We start from the raw sequence: 16,915 nt of genomic DNA on the forward strand, positions 1-16,915 counted from the left end.
TTTTTTTTTTTTTTTTTTGATGATGCCTAGTACTGTCTATACTCTTAACTATCAGTTGAGCTGACCACACATGTTTGAAGACCCTATTTGATTTTCTTTACCCTATTTGTTTTTCTTTACTGAAAAACAACTTTTGCATCAATCTTGCATCAAAATTCCAAGTGTTTATTGTCATTTGTACAGTCTGGAAACGTGTTTCCCTGAACAGTAACATTCTTATTTGCGAATGTAAACTGCTTAAAGAAATGTAAAAAGCATTAAAGGGATTTGCAAGTTGAGAAAGTGGAGATTGACATCTTAAAAGTTGAGTGCAGCATGAGTTCTCAGGAGTATAAAGGCAGTTGTGTTGAAGAAGCTCTTCTGTGTTGTCTTACATTTCACACTCCTGTACTTCAGGCTGGAGGGTCGGAGTGTGAACAGTCTGTGATGGGGTGGGTCTGGTCCTTTGCAATGGAGACAGCTCTCCTGGGGACTTTGCGGTGGTTGATGCTCTGCAGAGAAGGCAGTTGTGTTCTAGTGATCTTTTCTGCAGTCTTTACCACTCACTGCAGGCATTTGTGGTCCAAAGCAGTGGTGCTACCATGTCACATAGTGATGAAGCTGGTTAAGAAACTCAACGATACAGCTGTAGCGTTATGTGAAGATCTTTGACAATGCTAAACTTCCTCGGCCTCCTCAGGGAGTATAGTCGCTGTTGAACCTTCTAAGGTGTGTCTGTGTGGTGTTGAATAACCAGGTGAGGTCCTCACTGATGTGGATGCCCCAGGTATTTAAAACCGCTCACCATCTCTCCTTCATGATCTTCAGATGAACAGTGGCTGATGAGGTCTCCACTTCTTCCTCGTGTCCACTGTTATCCCCCGTTATCATTCTTTGTGTTTGAGGTAAAAGATTATTTACAATATTTGTGAATATGAGATTTCATTTCAAGCTGACATTTTCATCTATCAAACAGTCGTTTTTTGGCTTATGCTCAGTGAAAATATGTCAGGGATTTGTTTCTAAACAAAAAGAAAATTGACAAAAAAAATGCTCCACTAATTTCTACAGTAAAATTATCATTCCACCATTTCAACTGAGAAAAATACTGCTCCAAATTGAGATTTGTCACAAAAGTGGATTTTAAAAACATAAGGTGTCAAAACTGGCCGTAACATATTTGGATAAATTTATTAATGCGTGGAAAGAAGGGAACTTTTAATCAATCAAGTCAACTGTGTTTTGTTTTTCAATAGAAAAAGCAGTGAACTTGCAGCACCCGTATCAATGGACAAATCATTGTGAACAAGATGAATATGAAATAGATATTGTTTGAGACCTGCAATTGTCATGAGAGACAATTGCACATGAACAGAGGTAGTATTGCTATTGAAATGTGTTGCAGGGGTTTTTGGATGGATGTCCTTAGTTGTTTATTTGAGTGTATTCAAGACCTCGTAGGTAGAAGCTTTTTTTGAGGTTATTGGTTTTTGATCTTGAGTTCTCTGTAACCTCCTCTAGAAGGGAGGTTGATGAAAAGGGAGTTACCTGGGTGTGAGGGTTTTTTAACTATTTTACTGTCTTTCATTGGAGTCTGCTAGTGTAAATTTCACAGAGAGGGAGGGAAGGGTAGTCCCAATCACCTGGTCTATTCGCCATCACCATCTGGTACAGGTCATTTCTGTCTCCTGCAGTGCAGCAGTTGAACCAAATTGTGCATCAGTCCGTAAAATGGGTCTCACAGTTGGATTTGTGAAACATGATGATCATCAGGTTCTTGGCGAGGTGGGCCTGATGCAGCTTCTTGAGGAAGTATTGTCGGCTGTATCTTCCCAACCTAGTGAGATCGGCAAAGATGTGGACCCCAAAGAACTTGAAGCTTTCCTCCCTTTCTACCTCCTCTCCATTAAAGTAGAGGCCAGGGTGCCTAGTTTGCTAAGGTGTCCTGAAGTCCATTACCATCTTCTTCGTCTTGGTGGTGTTGAGGTACAGGTTGTTTGAGTTCAGGAGGGGGCTGAGGACAAACCCCTGTCATGTAACAGTGTTCAGCATTAGAGTGGAGGGTATGTGGCTTCCCATCCTGATTTTTGGGGATCGTTACATAGGAAGTCCAGTATCCAGGTGCACCGTGAACTGCCAAGGCTCAGGCTGCACAACTTCTGAACCAATTTGTGGTGGAACCTGTCTTAAAGCCAGATTGGAAGTTCACAAATAGCATTCTCATTTTAGTGCTACTCTAATTCAGGTGTGTGGGGGCTTTATGGAGAGCGTTCTGCTTATTGAATTTTGACTTTTACTGCTTCACCCTACCCTTGGGGGGTGGCTTTTTACCTAGGGGTAAAAAGTATTTACCCCTGGCAGGCACTTAGTTTTTAATTCAGAAAATTATTTGTGGCTCTGAATTAGAAATTTATATAAAAATGGGAAACCTACACACTCTACTTGTGATTTGATTCTGTACTTTCTCAGTCATCTCTGTGCATGTCCTTATTCCTTCCGATTTCTGCATATATTTGGACACCTCTGCTGATCATTGGGCTGTGGAAAGAGTGATTCACTTCTCAAAAACTGACTGTTGTGTCTTTCTCAACAAATGTAAGAACCCGCATTTGACATCATCAATGTAATCAATACCCAACACTGTCAATGTAGATCAGCAACACAACCATTTGAGTTGACCTCACATATGTGTTGACCTTGTTTTAATAGCTCTGCAGCATTCTTTCTTGTACTTTTACAGCCTTTTTGAAAGCTCGAGGACTCAACTACTTCTATAAGATTTGCAATTGCGATTTTCTTGACACATAGCTGCTTTCTGTTTACTGGTATTATTATACAAGAGTAATAATATTTACGCAATAACGTCTCTGAATTTGTGTCTGTGGCTACTCATGGAAAGGTCTGGAAATTTTCCCCGATCATCACTGTCAACGTGCGATTTACCACGTATTCAGCTGACCTCGAATATCTATGATGAGCCCGTTCGAAGGGCTGTGCAAAATAGAGTCCTGTACATGATTTACAGTATTAAGATACCGTCACAACGATGTAACTATATTGTTCAACACCACAGTGATATAATAAAATGTAACTCGTGGTGTCGCTATGCACCGACACAAAATAGACGACCGCAACTCCACCCATTACTATTGCAGGAATATCTCATAAACACTCACACAACAGTTCGTGACAATTGCTTGACACTCCGCTTCAGTGTCAGATTTTTTTTTTTGCCGAGAACTGGTTGCATCTTGACTTTTACTCGTACCAGAAATGATATATATTGGATCCGCGTTTTTATCGCGATTTTTGTTTTATGCGAGGATGGGGGACAAAGGATTTCCAGCGCTTCGTCCGATCGTCTGCTTCGCTTCCTTCATTGTGACGCTGCAGCTCGTTTATGGAGATCTGAGTTATTCTGTTCCCGAGGAGATGAGACGCGGATCTGTTATCGGAAATATAGCCAAGGATCTAGGTGTCGACTTTAAGACTTTGTCTGCTCGAAAGGTCAGGTTTCATTTGGATGGGACTCAGGAACACATTTTCGACATAAATCGGAGCACCGGAGATTTGATCACGATGGAGAGAATCGACAGAGAAAGCCTGTGCGGAAAGAAACCTTCTTGTGTTGCTAAAATAGATCTGGTTTTGGAAAATCCTCTCGAACTTCATCGGGTGAGTCTTCATATACAAGATATAAACGACAACTCGCCCGGATTTAAGAAAAATATAATCGAAATTGAAGTGTGGGAATCCGCTGAAAAGGGCAGCCGCTTCTCCATCGAGGAGGCCCATGACGCAGATATCGGTCAGAACACTGTTCAAAGATACAACCTGCAAAAGAACGACAACTTTATTCTCGCTGTTGACAATAACAAGGTCGAGCTGGTTCTGGATAATAAGCTCGACCGAGAGAAACAGCATGAAATGGATTTGCTTCTGACAGCCTTAGATGGCGGCTCTCCTCAGAGATCAGGTACAGTCGTCATTCACGTCACTGTGCTGGACGCCAATGATAACGCGCCAGTGTTCAGCCAGGCCGTTTATAAAGCCAGTCTGCCTGAAAACTCTCCTGCAGACACGGTAGTGATTCAGGTGACTGCGACGGACGCGGATGAAGGAATCAACGGAGATGTGACGTATGACTTTGGTCATTTATCAGATGATGAAGTCAATGTTTTTTCTATCGATTCGAGAAATGGGGAAATTATAGTAACTGGGTTGATTGACTTTGAAAAAGGTAGTTCTTATGACATGAGAGTTCAAGCTAAAGATGGTTTAGGACTAACTTCGTATGCCAAAGTTATCGTGGACGTCATTGATGTTAATGACAATCCACCAGTCATAAATATAAATTCCCTTTCAAACCAAATACCGGAGAATGTGTCACCTGGTACAGAGGTGGGCATCATTAACGTGCAGGACAGAGACTCTGGCAATAGCGGGCAGGTCCGCTGTTTTATTCAGCAAAATGTGCCTTTCAAACTGGTTCCTTCTATCAAAAACTTTTATTCCCTGGTAACTACTGGACACCTGGACCGTGAACTGGTGTCTGATTACAACATTACAATCAGCGCCACTGACGAGGGCTCTCCTCCTCTGTCCTCCTCTAAAAGTGTCCAGTTATCTGTAGCAGACATCAACGACAACCCACCTGTGTTTGAGGATCAGTCCTACAGCGCATATGTGAGTGAAAATAACAAACCCGGCTCCACTTTGTGTTCCGTTACTGCTCGAGACCCCGACTGGAGACAAAACGGCACCGTGGTTTATTCTCTGTTACCCGGTGAGGTGAACGGCGCCCCGGTTTCCTCCTATCTGTCCGTGAACGGAGACACGGGAGTGATCCACGCCGTCAGGCCGTTTGATTATGAGCAGTTTCGGAGTTTCAAAGTCCACGTGATGGCCAGAGACAACGGTTCTCCTCCGCTGAGCAGCAACGTGACCGTCAGCGTCTTCATATCGGACGTGAACGACAACTGTCCTCAGATCCTGTACCCCGCCCCGGAGGGCAACTCCTTCATGACCGAGCTGGTCCCCAAAGCTGCGCACGGAGGCTCTCTGGTGTCCAAAGTGATCGCGGTGGACGCGGACTCCGGCCAGAACGCCTGGCTGTCCTATCATATAGTCAAATCCACCGACCCGGGACTTTTCACCATCGGCGTCCACAGCGGAGAGATCAGGACGCAGAGGGACGTTTCGGAATCGGACAGCATGAAACAGAACCTGATCGTGGCGGTGAAAGATAACGGACAGCCCTCCCTGTCCGCCACCTGCTCCATGTATTTACTTATTTCTGATAACTTGGCCGAGGTGCCTGAACTGAAGGATATTTCTTATGACGAGAAGAATTCCAAGCTGACCTCCTACCTGATCATCGCGCTGGTGTGCGTGTCCACCTTTTTCCTGACCTTCATCATCATCATCCTGGGAGTGAGGTTTTGTCGCAGGAGGAAGCCCAGACTGATGTTTGACGGAGCGGTTGCCATCCCCAGCGCGTATCTCCCTCCGAATTATGCAGACGTTGACGGCACGGGAACTTTACGCAGCGCCTACAATTATGACGCCTACTTGACAACAGGCTCTAGAACCAGTGACTTTAAGTTCGTCTCGTCTTACAACGACAACACGCTGCCTGCTGACCAGACTCTGAGGAAAAGTCCGTCTGACTTTGTGGATCCTTTTGAAGATTTGGAGGCAGCTGTGGAGGTAGGAGATATTCAAGACATGTTTTAGTACAGCGGCATCTGTCATTTGTAATGTATTTTATGTGCTCTGGCTTGGTGTTTCTTTAAATTACATTCCCAATTCAATTAAAGGCCCTTTGGTGTATTTAGGACCTTTGTTTCTTCCATTCACCACGAGTAATAGATGTATTTTAATATTTGAAGGGGAAATTATTCAGAAAGACTTCTGTGAAATGATTACGATTGCCAGCCATTTCCTTTTTCATATTGTTACAACTGTCGAGGGAGTAAATGTTCAAGACGCTTGATTTCAAACATGTTTGAACTAATAACGCAATTATTCAAGAAAGAAATTCAACTCCATCAAAGAATATGGATAATTTGAATGCCCTTATTGGCCCCTTTCATTAAATATTTGAAATTTTTCACACATTTTGGAACAGTACTTTATTTCTTTTAATGCGGTATTTGAATCAACCAAATGGTGTCATTTTATGAGTTTTTTAGAATGAAAGTCTTCACTTGTTGTTTGTCTTCATGCAGAAATATTAGATTCATAAAACTCCAGTCATTGTCATTGGTGCTCCTCTCCTGTGTCTGCAACGGTTTCCTTCTCCACAGTCCTTCCCTCGTTGTCTCCACCTGTTCCCCATTCCACTGTCACCTACACATTCTGTGTGAATCCCTTTGGTGAGGTCGGGTGATACTGGTTTGTACTGTTTTCTAGGTTGTATTGTAGACATGATTTATGCTGTTGGTTTGTTTGCATTCATTGGGGCTTGTGTCAATTGCGATTTAGTCTCTCATCATAGGTAATTAGATTTTCCAGGGTTTTAATTCTTCAAGTTATTCAGTTTTTATGTGAAACTATTTTCTATAGTGAGGTTATCGTTTACGATTTTATTTATTTATTTTTTCCTTTTCCTTGGGAGTCCTGCTTTGAATTGAGTTGTTTGAATACAGCTGATGTTCAATGCCCTTGAGGAGTCAAAAGCTTTTTTTTTTTGTTTAACAAAAGCATCATTTGATTTAACAATTGTAAAAGGAGAAAAGTACTCCAGAACATGGCCAGTTATTCTTGAATTGTGTCATGGCCAGAAATTTGGTCCTGTAGCACTGACAAGATATAACAGAACAAAATAAAACGTTTAGGCATTGGGAATCCTGTTCCTGTATATCATTGTTACTGTCTGTGGTAATAAAAATCTAATTCAAAAAATGTTGTGTCCCTTGGGGGCAATTACCAGAACTGTTGTTTATTCCAAGCAAAATTCCACAATCCCTTCTTTTATGTATCGATGCCAATGCTGAATATAGTGTCAGAATGATTCTAATTTAAAACAGGTCATCAATTTGACTTTTTCTCTGAGATTTAAAGTTTTGATAAGTTCTACATTTTAATGCTGTAGAACCAGTTACTGTAACAACCTCCAGCATGTTGTGTCATAGTTTGGATATGTGTATTTTGAGCCAGATCTGTTATAAATTAATGTTGATCATTTGAGCAGAACTGTTTGGAATATATATGACACCTATAGTGCCAAAATGTTATGTAAATGAACTACCTTCACTGGAGATTTATTACTTAAAAACCATTTGTTTTTAACACAGGTTTGGCGGGGAAATCTTAAATACACATCCTAAATCTGCAGCTTTGAATTTTAAATTTATGTCCAAGAGGTAAACCCCTCAAAAGTGTTTGCGACTTGATTCCCTACTTCATCTCCTCAGCTATCTGCATAGATTTGTACAGCTTTGCTTATTGTTAAACAGTGCAAAATTGTTTCCATTGGATTTTCTTCTGAGTGTCCAAATCAGTTTGCCACCATCTCTGAATTTGTGTTGTTGACTGCTGAGGGGAGGCTTTAGACAATCCTGAACGCTGTCTATAATTCTAACCATCAGTTGAGTTGACCACACATGGTTATGATGAACTTGTTGGAATAAGTTTGTAAAATACTTCCCTGTAAATGATATACACCTTTATTGAAAGATGGTTACAGCATCAATCATACATTTCAAGATTTAGAATATTTGTTATTTGTAAAGTCTGGAAATGTGTTTCTTTGTACAGTGAAATTCTTATTTCGCTGTCCATGTTGAAGCGAAACTGGGAGCAAAAGGGTTGAGTGTGCAAATTTACAAATTATAGATAGTATGCAGACAGAGATATAAACGGATAAGTTAAATGAACAGTTGAGTACAGCACCTGCTGTGCTGTACTCAACTGTTCATTTAAATTATCTGTTGTGGAGTGCAGAAAAGTGACAAATCGGCTGACTCCTGTCAGTTTCTCAGGAGTCTATTGGCAGTTGGATGGAATGAGTTCTTCAGTTGTGACGTCTTAAATTTCCCACTCCTGTACCTCCATCAGGAGGTTATGAATGTGAACAGTCTTTGTTGGTGGTGGATTTGGTGCTTGGCAATGGCGGCAGCTCTCCTTTGGTGTCTGTGGTGGCCGATGCTCTGCAAAGAAGGCAGTGGGGTTCTGGTGATCTTCTCTGCAGTCTTTACCAATTGCTACAGGCAATTGTAGTCCAAGTAGTTTTTCTGCTGAATCATATGCTGATGTAGCTGGTTAAGATTCTCTCAACAATACAGCTGTAGAAGTTGCTGATGATCTGAAGTGATAGAACAAAAATTCCTCAGCCCCCTCAGAAAGTGCAGCTGCTGTTGAGCCTTCTAATCCGTCTGCATGGTTTTGAGGTACAAGGTGAGTACCTCACTGATGTGGACGGCCAGGTGTATTTAAAACCACTCACCCTCTCTTCTCCATAATCTCGGATGAACATTGGCTGATGAGGTCTCCTCCCTCCTCACCCCCGCTATCATCTCCTTTGTGTTTTGTGTGTAATCTTCAATGGTTATTCTCACTTTTTTGAATGTGAGTCTTTTTTTATTTCAGACTTGTTTTTGAGTATATTTAGCAGTATTTGATGAGGGTGTCACAATTAAAAATATGTCAGTGTTTTTGTTTGCTAACAACAAAAATGACACAAAAATATCTACTCATTTCTAGTGTAGAATTATCGTTCCACTCTTTCAAGTCAGAAAAAAAGCTGAAGTTCCAAACTGAGATTTCTCACAATAGTGGATTTGGAAAACATTTAGGTGTCAAAATCTACTGGAACATATTTGTATTACTTTCTTTAAGTTTGTAAAGAAGGGGGACGTACATAACTTTTGTTGTCAGTGGTTTTTTTTTTTTTGTTTGTTTGTTTGTTTTCTGCTATAGCTGAAGCAGTGAACCTGCAGTTATTTCATCTTTAAATTTGTAGAGTGAAAATAATATTTTTGATATTCATATCCATCTTTAGGTATTTCTTTTTCAACTAAAAGGTCAAACTGGGCCAAACCAAGCACTCGTTTTTCAGTTTGTTTTTGAGATTGAAGTGTCGCTGTCCGTGGTGCTGGGTCATTGGTCATCTCAAGTAAAATAGCATATTCCCTTCTGACTGCAGATGCCAATGTTGAAAGTGTGTCAGCATATTTCAAATATGATCTTAGCAATTAAATTTGAAATAATTTCTTAAATGAAAAGTTCCATAAAGTTTTAAATCAGCACATACTGGCTGACTCTTATTGGATATTCAAGTGTAACAATCTGTGTGTTATGAGTTTATATTTTGATTTTATGTATTATGAAACATCTTTATGTTGGAAGTAGATGTTGCCAACATGTACAGAAGAGTTGAAGGGAACAAGAATCAGTTGTACTGAGGAAGGGGCTGGCATATTGACTGGCTTTCACTGGAGTTATTATCATGGCTCCTGACACCTCTATTCACCTTATTGTGGCATTTATGATGTCAAATGTTTTTAGTGTACAGCTTTAAATCCGAAATTTATTTCAACACTGGAAACCCAAACAATTTGCCCATTGTTTGATTGGTACTTTCCTTTATTGGTTACAGTCACTACTATGCATATCTTTTTCTGCATATTTCTGTGGAGCTCTGCTCATCGTGAAGCAGTGAAAACAGCTATTCTTTTTCCATAAGGCTGCCTGCTGTGTCTGTCTGAACACAAGTTATTCTGTATTTGAAATCTTGTCTGAATTTGTGAAGGAGACTTCTTCTCCTTCCTTTTGGCTTTTACCTTCAGGAGTCACTGCAGAGAATCAACCTTCTCCATCTAACCCTGTTCTCTGTGTCCTCCTCTCTCACTACACCCATAAATCTTCTCTTTGGTCTTCCTCGAGACCTCCAATTCCAGCATTTGTCTCCCAATATATTCATTGTCCCTCCTCTGTACATGATCCAACCATCTCAGTCTGGCCTCTCTGACCTTCTCTCCAAAACATCTAACATGTGCTGTTCCACTGATGGACTCATTCCTCATCCGATCCATCCTCATCAATCCCAAAGAGAACCTCAACATCTTCATCTCTGTTGTGAGGGAGACTGCTCCTCAAAATATGTAATTATTAGCCATCCCAGTCACTGTATATCAGCAACACTATTATTTGTGTTAACGATGCTTGCCGACCTGATTTTCGTGGTTCTGCAACAATCTTACTAGTACATTATTATTTATGGCCCTTGTGATTGATCATGGTCACATCATTTAAACTTAATAACATGCTATTTTTTTCATCTATTTTGATTCTTCTCCACTTTATCCTATGATTAGACGCTGCTTTCAATAAAAAGCAATTTCCCCCTTGGGGATCAATAAAGTATTCTGATTCTGATTATAGATCTGTAAATTTTGAAAACAGGTGACTGTTTTCCACAAAGCTGATGCTGATTCTACCTCCACTTGAGTAATAACGTTTGTGGAACATCATCTTTGGATGTTTGTAAGTGACTGCTCATAGAAAGATGTGGACATTCCCCACACTTTCCTTGTTTATCAACGTCACATATTCAGTTCAACTCACATCTCTATGATTAACTCATTTGAATACCTCTGCCAAAGAATGGCCGGTAATGGTTTCGAGCCTAAAGTTACCAAAAATATCTCTCCTAAGTGTTTTATTCGCTGGTGATTGAAGAAAAGGGGCTCATGGTGTCGCTGTGCACCGACACAAAATAGACGCACGCAACTCCACCCATTACTACTGCAGGAATATCACACACACAGTTGTTCATGGCAATCGCTTGAAACTCTGCTTCCATGTCATAGATATCTCCGATGAGAAGTGATTACATCTTTACTTTATTTGAATATTGTATCCATTATATTGGAACATAGTTTTTAAAAGCAAAAGAGTATTTTTTTGTCGAAATGGGAGACAAAGGATTTCCAGCGCTTCGTCCGATCGTCTGCTTCGCTTCCTTCATTGTGACGCTGCAGCTCGTTTATGGAGATCTAAGTTATTCTGTTCCCGAGGAGATGAAACGCGGATCTGTTATCGGAAATATAGCCAAGGATCTGGGTGTGGACCTGAAGACTTTGACTGCACGAAAGGCCAGGTTTGATTTGGATGGGTCTCGTAAACGTTATTGTGACATAAATAGGAGCACCGGGGATTTGCTCACGGCGGAGAGAATCGACAGAGAAAGCCTTTGCGGAAAGAAACCATCTTGTGTTGTTAAAATAGATCTGGTTTTGGAAAATCCTCTCGAGCTTCATCGTATGAGTCTTCATATTCAAGATATAAATGATAACTCTCCGAGATTTCCGGAAACTCGAATCGAAATGGAAATACGGGAGTCCGCTGTGAAGGGAAACCGCTTCTCCATCGAGGAGGCCCATGACGCAGATATCGGTCAGAACGCTGTTCAAAGATACAACCTGCAAAAGAACGACAACTTTATTCTTAATGTTGACAGTAACAAGGTTGAACTGGTTCTGGATAATGAACTCGACCGAGAGAAACAGCATGAAATGGATTTGCTTCTGACAGCCTTAGATGGCGGCTCTCCTCAGAGATCAGGTACAGTCGTCATTCACGTCACTGTACTGGACGCCAATGATAACGCGCCAGTGTTCAGCCAGGCCGTTTATAAAGCCAGTCTGCCTGAAAACGCTCCTGCAGACACGGTTGTGATTCAAGTGACTGCGACGGACGCAGATGAAGGAATCAACGGAGATGTGACGTATCAGTTCGGACATATATCTGATGATGACGTCAACGTCTTTTCAATCGACCCAAAGACGGGCGAAATTGAAGTAACTGGCCAAATTGATTATGAAGAAAGCATTGTTTATGAGATGCGTGTGCAAGCTAAAGACGGTTTAGGACTCACCTCGTCTGCTAAACTTATCGTGGATGTCATTGATATGAATGACAATCCACCAGTGATAAATATTAATTCCCTTTCGAACCAAATATCCGAGAACGTGTTACCTGGTACAGAGGTGGGCATCATTAACGTGCAGGACAGAGACTCTGATAATAACGGACAGGTCCGCTGTTTTATTCAGCAGAATGTCCCTTTCAAGTTGGTTCCTTCCATCAAAAACTATTATTCCCTGGTAACTACTGGACACCTGGACCGTGAACTGGTGTCTGATTACAACATTACAATCAGCGCCACTGACGAGGGCTCTCCTCCTCTGTCCTCCTCTAAAAGTGTCCAGTTATCTGTAGCAGACATCAACGACAACCCACCTGTGTTTGAGGATCAGTCCTACAGCGCATATGTGAGTGAAAATAACAAACCCGGCTCCACTTTGTGTTCCGTTACTGCACGAGACCCCGACTGGAGACAAAACGGCACCGTGGTTTATTCTCTGTTACCCGGCGAGGTGAACGGCGCCCCGGTGTCGTCCTATCTGTCCGTGAACGGAGACACGGGAGTGATCCACGCCGTCAGGCCGTTTGATTATGAGCAGTTTCGGAGTTTCAAAGTCCACGTGATGGCCAGAGACAACGGTTCTCCTCCGCTGAGCAGCAACGTGACCGTCAGCGTCTTCATATCGGACGTGAACGACAACTGTCCTCAGATCCTGTACCCCGCCCCGGAGGGCAACTCCTTCATGACCGAGCTGGTCCCCAAAGCCGCGCACGGAGGCTCTCTGGTGTCCAAAGTGATCGCGGTGGACGCGGACTCCGGCCAGAACGCCTGGCTGTCCTATCATATAGTCAAATCCACCGACCCGGGACTTTTCACCATCGGCGTCCACAGCGGAGAGATCAGGACGCAGAGGGACGTTTCGGAATCGGACAGCATGAAACAGAACCTGATCGTGGCGGTGAAAGATAACGGACAGCCCTCTCTGTCCGCCACCTGCTCCATGTATTTACTTATTTCCGATAACTTGGCCGAGGTGCCTGAACTGAAGGATATTTCTTATGACGAGAAGAATTCCAAGCTGACCTCCTACCTGATCATCGCGCTGGTGTGCGTGTCCACCTTTTTCCTGACCTTCATCATCATCATCCTGGGGGTGAGGTTTTGTCGCAGGAGGAAGCCCAGACTGATGTTTGACGGAGCGGTTGCCATCCCCAGCGCGTATCTCCCTCCAAATTACGCAGACGTTGACGGCACGGGAACTTTACGCAGCGCCTACAATTATGACGCCTACTTGACAACAGGCTCTAGAACCAGTGACTTCAAGTTTGTCTCGTCTTACAACGACAACACGCTGCCTGCTGACCAGACTCTGAGGAAAAGTCCGTCTGACTTTGTGGATCCTTTTGAAGATTTGGAGTCCTCCGGAGAGGTAGGGCAAATCTATGCTTTCTCATCATATAACTTCGTGGATTCTGTTATGGACAATTTGTGCTCATGAGGTTCAGATTTTCTTCTAAGTTGCAGAATCAGTGGAATTTGAAATAAGAAATCAATTATTAGAAATGGCTTGTTTTCAACATTCAAACTCAACATCCGTGTCCCTCCTCAAAAATATGTAACTGGTGGTTGTACTGAAGATTGTTCATCTCAAGGATGTTTGCATATTTCCATCTCATATTTCTTTTATATAATATACAGTACCATGTAGTATATGGTGCTGATTCTGAATATGATTTTGCAACATTTGAAAGACTGAATGAATACTTTCTTTATCTATTTCTTTGAGGGGAAATTCATGTGTTACAGCAGCAGGTGAGCTGCTGCAACAGGCTGCCATATTTCAGTGCCATCTTCAAATATAACACTGATGAATGATTTCAAGTAACTGAGGAAAAGCAAAGTTCCAGCAAGTTGTTATTTCTACACATGCTGGGTGAGTCTTATATTAAGCTGTTAACATGTTAACATGATGTTAAGATTTAATAGTTTAACATAATATATTTTGAAGCCGCTCTCTCTCATTTGAATAATTGTTGGACAGACAGACGGAACTGTTCGAGGGAACAAGAAATAGTTGTACTGAACTTGCCCCAACATTTGTCTTCTCCTCATTTTAGCACTTAGTGTCAAAAATCTTCTGTCTGCAAATTTGTTTTATCTTAAGGAGGTAAATCCGAACAATTTCCTGATGACTTGATTCCATTCTTTTTCCTGTATTGGGTCCAGTCATTTCTGTATGTGTCCTTAACTCTTCCTGCTTCTGCATGTGTTTGGGCAGCTCTGCTGACTGTTGAGCAGTTTTTGGCAGAACAAGGTCGTACAGCAGTGACAAAGCGTGAACCCAAATTAGTACCGAGCTTAGACGAAAGGAAAGAAAAAGAAGAGACCCTCTGCAGCATTACTGTTCACCTCTCAGTTTACTGCAACCCCAAGCAGTTGAGTGCAGGAAGGCTCTCATGAAACACGGCCAAAACAAGAGTAGCTCATCTGTGTCAAATTACAATTAAATTACTGAGTTTGCCCAACATCATAACAGATAAATACAAATAAATAACAATTGAGTGCACAATTAAGCACCTCTACTTGCTCTCACATTATCATGTCAAACATGTTATATTCTGTCAAAAACTGAACAAAATGACATCACCTTTTCCATTTTTTTTTCATTTAGTTATCTCCAAACATTAACTTGGCAAACTTAACTAATTTAAATGTTGCAGGTTTAGTCATAAAATCCACGACCATCTGGTCAGTTGGACATTCTCCAGAAGTACTTTGTCATCAGTCACAGCCAACTGTATAAAATGGTACTTTATATCCACATGTTTGCGCCTCTGTCTTCTGACAGGATTCTTAGCAAAAGCAATCATGCCCCGATTGTCATCATACACCCTGGGTATTGCATACAGATGTTTATTAATACCATCTAAGAGCTGTGTGAGGTGCAAACACTCTTGAATGGTTCAGCTAGAGCAATATACTCTGCCTCACAAGTAAACAGTGCTACTATGGGCTGTTTTTGGTTCAGGTTAGGCTCACACAATACCCACTTGTACTTAGTCTGTCATTAATATCAGTAGTCCAATATGTATCTCTGCAAGCTTCTATACACTCAGGTTTTTTGGAACACATTTTCATGTCACTTGTACCCTTCAGATACCTCAGTGTATGTTTGGCAGTACCCCATTGCTGCTCTGTAGGTTCAGAAAAATACTGTGGCAGTTTGCTTACAAAGAAACTCAAATCAGGTCTTGTACAGACAGTCAAATAGATTGGACTGCACCCTGCCTCTATGTATTTTATAACATCACCCATAAGTGCAGTATCATCAGTGAAATATAATTATTTTTCACAAGATGTTGAACTAGGGTTCCAATCATGCAAGTTGAACCAGGATTTTACCAACTTACTTTGACTGTAACATTGTTACACAGTTGTCATTGGTCAAAATCAGTGTTGAGAAAATGTCTTAGTTTGTCCAGGTCCTTCATTTGAAACCCTGTCATAAGCTGGTCTTTTGTAACCTTCATGGCCTCTTCATCACTTGTTGCAATGATTAAGTCATAACACAAATGCTGCGATCACCACCCGTTTTGTTTCCCATGTGTAAACACAATGATCGGCCTGATTTTGTTGAAACTTATTTTTGGTCAGATATTCATGTAACAGCTTGTTCCAATTCCTGCCCGATTGTTGTATCTCATACAGCAATCTCTCTAGCTTGTACACCAACTCTTTCTTTGTGTGACATGTGTGGCCCTCTGGCTCTTCCATGTATATCTCACAGTCTATGGATGCATTTAAGACTGTCTTGACTTCCGTATGGTGTAAGATCAAATTTATCTGTGCTGCTTTCTGCATCAAAATTCTGACACTAGTCATGTCAAATGGAGGAAACAATGTCTAATAATCTTCTCCCATCTGTAGACTTTTTCCCTTCGCAAAATACAAGCTTTTTATTTCTCAGACCTGTCAACCTTAGTTTTAATAGTATATGGCCATCTGTCCTCCGCTGCTTTCTTACCCTCAGGCAACTTGGTTATAGTGGATGTGTTGTTTTCTCTAAGTTAATGCAATTTTTCATCCATTGCTTTGACCCACTCCTTTGACTTATCCGAGTGCACGGCTTCTGTAAATGCCACAGGTATGTTACAGGTCACTCAAGAGCAGTCATCTATGTTACTCTGGACTTGGTCAGTCGCATACTTTAACAAATATGTAGACAGAGTGTTGTCTGTGTATCTGTCTGGCTTCCTCCTCTCTCTGGAGGGCTGTTGTATAGACTTTAAACTCACACTTTACTTCAACTCTGTGGTTGGTGGTGGATCATTTCAGGCTCATGTTGAGGCAGTTTGGACTTCTGGAGCTGTACAGTATGAAGCCATCATCTTCCAGTGTTAAGTTAGTCTCTGTCTGCTGTTTTACACTTGCTTTAGCCCCAAATTTTACCAATCCATGCTTCTGCACCTTCTTACTGGCACAAAAGTACACAATGTATTTAGGATATATTTTGCTCATATCTGATAAAGACACACTTTTGACGTCTTGGATTCAGTTTTCTCTTGTCCTGTTTGTAAGCAAAACACTTCCATCCTAATTGTTGCATTCTAGACAATCTGCCTGTCAACATATTGGGCTGGTGTCTGGTGGGCTGGTGCCCCGTGCACTTATAAAAACACCTGTTTCTCAGCACAGTGGCAGTCTGGAATGCATAAGTCCTCAGGTCTTTGGGATAAAGCACTTGTGTTTACCATCCCCCTTGCCACGTCAAGAAGTGTATGCTGGTTACATTCAACCATGCCATTTTGTTGTGGAAAGTAAAGTGCTGATACTTCATGTTTGATCCCATTTTTGAGGAGTATGGTCTGGTAACATTTTCCTGTGAATTCGGTACCATTGTCAGATCTGAAGCATTTCAGCTATCAAAAGGACATATTGTGTTCTATGAATTACTCTCTTCAATGACATTTTTGATCAAGTTGATTTGGTCTAATATACTGCGTGAAAATTACAAATACCATGTTTATATACATACTCCTGATGAAATGATTTTTTAAAATGTAT

At 41.4% G+C, this 16,915-nt stretch overlaps 3 protein-coding genes across 4 annotated transcripts in view; all 3 read left to right on the forward strand.

Moving 5' to 3' along the window:
* Window positions 1-16,915, forward strand: part of LOC147227604 (protocadherin gamma-C5-like) — a 354,356-nt gene that overhangs the window by 28,660 nt on the left and 308,781 nt on the right. The window lies entirely within an intron of this gene.
* LOC147227607 (protocadherin gamma-A11-like) overlaps window positions 1-16,915 on the forward strand; it is a 112,644-nt gene that overhangs the window by 9,429 nt on the left and 86,300 nt on the right. The window contains exons 1-2 of one of the 2 annotated variants that reach the window (XR_015107002.1): window positions 10,798-13,280; window positions 13,658-13,784. The exons of the other annotated variant lie outside the window; for it this stretch is intronic. The gene's annotated coding sequence lies outside the window, so the exon portion shown is untranslated. Of the gene's footprint in view, window positions 1-10,797; window positions 13,281-13,657; window positions 13,785-16,915 lie in introns of those variants that run through there. 2 annotated transcript variants of the gene reach the window in all.
* LOC147227608 (protocadherin gamma-A11-like) lies at window positions 3,304-5,715 on the forward strand. Its single transcript, XM_086158792.1, has one exon. It carries the CDS (start codon window positions 3,304-3,306, stop codon window positions 5,713-5,715), a length of 2,412 nt encoding a protein of 803 aa, XP_086014918.1.

This window comes from Fistularia commersonii, chromosome 13 (assembly GCF_037954325.1).
Source record: "Fistularia commersonii isolate RoL2024-O1a breed Wild chromosome 13, RoL_Fcom_v1.0, whole genome shotgun sequence".
Taxonomy (NCBI): Eukaryota; Metazoa; Chordata; class Actinopteri; order Syngnathiformes; family Fistulariidae; genus Fistularia; species Fistularia commersonii.